At 47.4% G+C, this 2,500-nt stretch overlaps 1 protein-coding gene across 1 annotated transcript in view; it reads left to right on the forward strand.

The window, feature by feature from the left end:
* The window catches only part of tmtopsb (teleost multiple tissue opsin b), a gene marked incomplete at both ends in the record, with an annotated part of 20,669 nt that overhangs the window by 13,817 nt on the left and 4,352 nt on the right, over positions 1 to 2,500 (forward strand). The window contains one exon of the mRNA XM_080547281.1: positions 2,082 to 2,315. Coding sequence (XP_080403407.1) covers positions 2,082 to 2,315 — 234 coding nt within the window. The remainder of the gene's footprint in view (positions 1 to 2,081; positions 2,316 to 2,500) is intronic.

A 2,500-nucleotide genomic window follows, 5' to 3' on the forward strand; every position in this document is an offset into this window, starting at 1 on the left:
GGTTCGTTGGCCCTTCGTTCTCAATGACAGACGGTAGGGCTTTCACACCACCATGGCCCCGTGCCGGTTCCCTTTCTGGAGTCTCAGGCCACATCCACACGGAGACAGAACCCATCTTTTTTCTTTTTCCTAAAAAAAAAAAGAAAAAGAAAGGTTTTCCGTAAACATGAAGTCGTCCAAACGAAACCACTGAAAATGCTGTGATGCTGCCACAAATAACACCAGACCGGGCTGGACAGCCTAGAGGTGGTGGCAGAACAGAGGATGGGGAAAAAACTGGCGGCCATGCTGGCCAATCCCTCCCACCCGATGTACTGCGAGCTGGCGGGGATGAGGAGCAAGTTCAGCCACAGATTTGTTCTCCCCCGTCAAAGTACAAAAAGATTTGGACAGTCCTTTGTTCCAGCTGCACTCCGACTCTACAACCAGGCCCTGCAGGGTGGGGGAGACCTGGAGCTGGAACTTTGGAACTTGGAACTTTTTACTTATTGAGCCTTCACTGTTTTATGTATTTTATTGAATGTTTTCTGTCTGCCCTAACTAAGCTGTTTGACAACAAAATTTCCCCATTGGGGACAATAAAGGTTTTCAATCAATCAACAGAGAAGAAGAATGGAGCATGTGCAAAACTTGGAAAACACTAAGAACAACAATGGCAGAAAATACAAACAGAGTTAGAAAGGAGACGTTTGTGTGGATATATATGGGGGTTTTTTACTCATATTTTCATTTTATTGGGCAGATACAGTGAAGACAGACAGGAAAGTAAGGAGAAGAAGGGAGAGAGGGCATGTCAGCAGGGCATGGGCCGGGCCATGGTGCTAGACCACTGGACCACCCCAGGCCATGGTGCTAGACCACTGGACCACCCCAGGCCATGGTGCTAGACCACTGGACCACCCCAGGCCATGGTGCTAGACCACTGGACCACCCCAGGCCATGGTGCTAGACCACTGGACCACCCCAGGCCATGGTGCTAGACCACTGGATCACCCCAGGCCATGGTGCTAGACCACTGGACCACCCCAGGCCATGGTACTGGTGCTAGACCATTGGACCACCCCAGGCCATGGTGCTAGACCAGTGTTTCTCAACCCTCTCCTCGGGGCGCCCCAGCCGCACCACATATTTGATCTGTTCCACCACCAGCTCACCTGCTTCAACTAATCAAGTACAAAGCAATTATGGTAGAGGGTTGAGAAACAACAGTGCTAGACCACTGGACCACCCCAGGCCATGGTGCTAGACCACTGGACCACCCCAGGCCATGGTGCTAGACCACTGGACCACCCCAGGCCACTTTCAGAAAGAATTTAGTGGTTCACTAAAAGAGGACTATTTATTGAAACAATTACTACATGTGAAGATGCCCTACAATTCTAGCACGTAATATACGGTTTGTGTGTGTGTGTGTGTGTGTGTGTGTGTGTGTTAGGCAAGCAGTAGTAATCCGAGTAACGGATATCTAATAACAGATGATGAGAATGATTGACAGGAGAGGGATTCAGTATCCTATGAAACGTATCCAAGTGTGAATGATGTGACAGGAGGCTGGTGAAAGGTGGCAAGGTCATTTTTCAGTTTTGTACAGATTATGAAAGTGCATATATGCTGCGTAAGCTTTCAAATGATGTGTCATAATTATGTTGAAATCTGACTGGGTGCATCACTGCCTGGCACAGCAACTGCCCTTCGTGAATCACATGATTTCATGAACCGAAAACAAGCCTAGTTTGCTAACAAATTCTAAGTATTTAGTGATCCTAAAACGGTTGTTTGTTATATTGAATGGGCTCTTCAACACTTAGACTTTCGTAATATGAAAAAAACAGAAAAACACATCATTTTTTCATAATAATTTGCAGAAATTCATGGTTGCTGACTTGGTACACCTTTCTTGTCACGTATGAACAATTATCGTAAGCTCCAACTAGTTCGTCCAACTAGTACAACTAGTACAACTTCACAGCAGTGATTTTATTGATATTGTGTTCCCTAACCCTTAGTTTAACAATGTCGCACAACACATCGTGACCCTGACCTCTATCTGAACCCTGTGACCTCTGACCCCTTCTCTCCAGGTGAGCGCCGTGAGGTCCATGGTGTCCCGTAAACGTGAGCAGCACGTGTTGGTGATGGTGGTTACCATGGTGGCGTGTTACCTGGTCTGCTGGCTGCCGTACGGGGTGGTGGCTCTGCTCGCGACCTTTGGCCCCCGCAACCTCCTGACCCCAGAGATCAGCATCGTCCCCTCGCTGCTGGCCAAGACCTCCACCGTCATCAACCCTGTCATATACATATTCATGAACAAACAGGTGAGATATACGACCCAATCATTTACATATTCATGAACAAACAGGTGTGATATCGTTAGCCTCATAGCATAATTGCCTCAGTCATTTTGTCCAAATTGAGATATCTGCCTAACCCTACTCTCCTAACACTGCTGATTCACTGTGCATTATTGCCTATGATGCCATCAGCCTATCAGAGTGCTTGT

The sequence above is a fragment of the Nansenia antarctica genome (genome assembly GCF_963989245.1).
Source record: "Nansenia antarctica genome assembly, chromosome: 17".
Lineage (NCBI taxonomy): Eukaryota > Metazoa > Chordata > Actinopteri > Argentiniformes > Microstomatidae > Nansenia > Nansenia antarctica.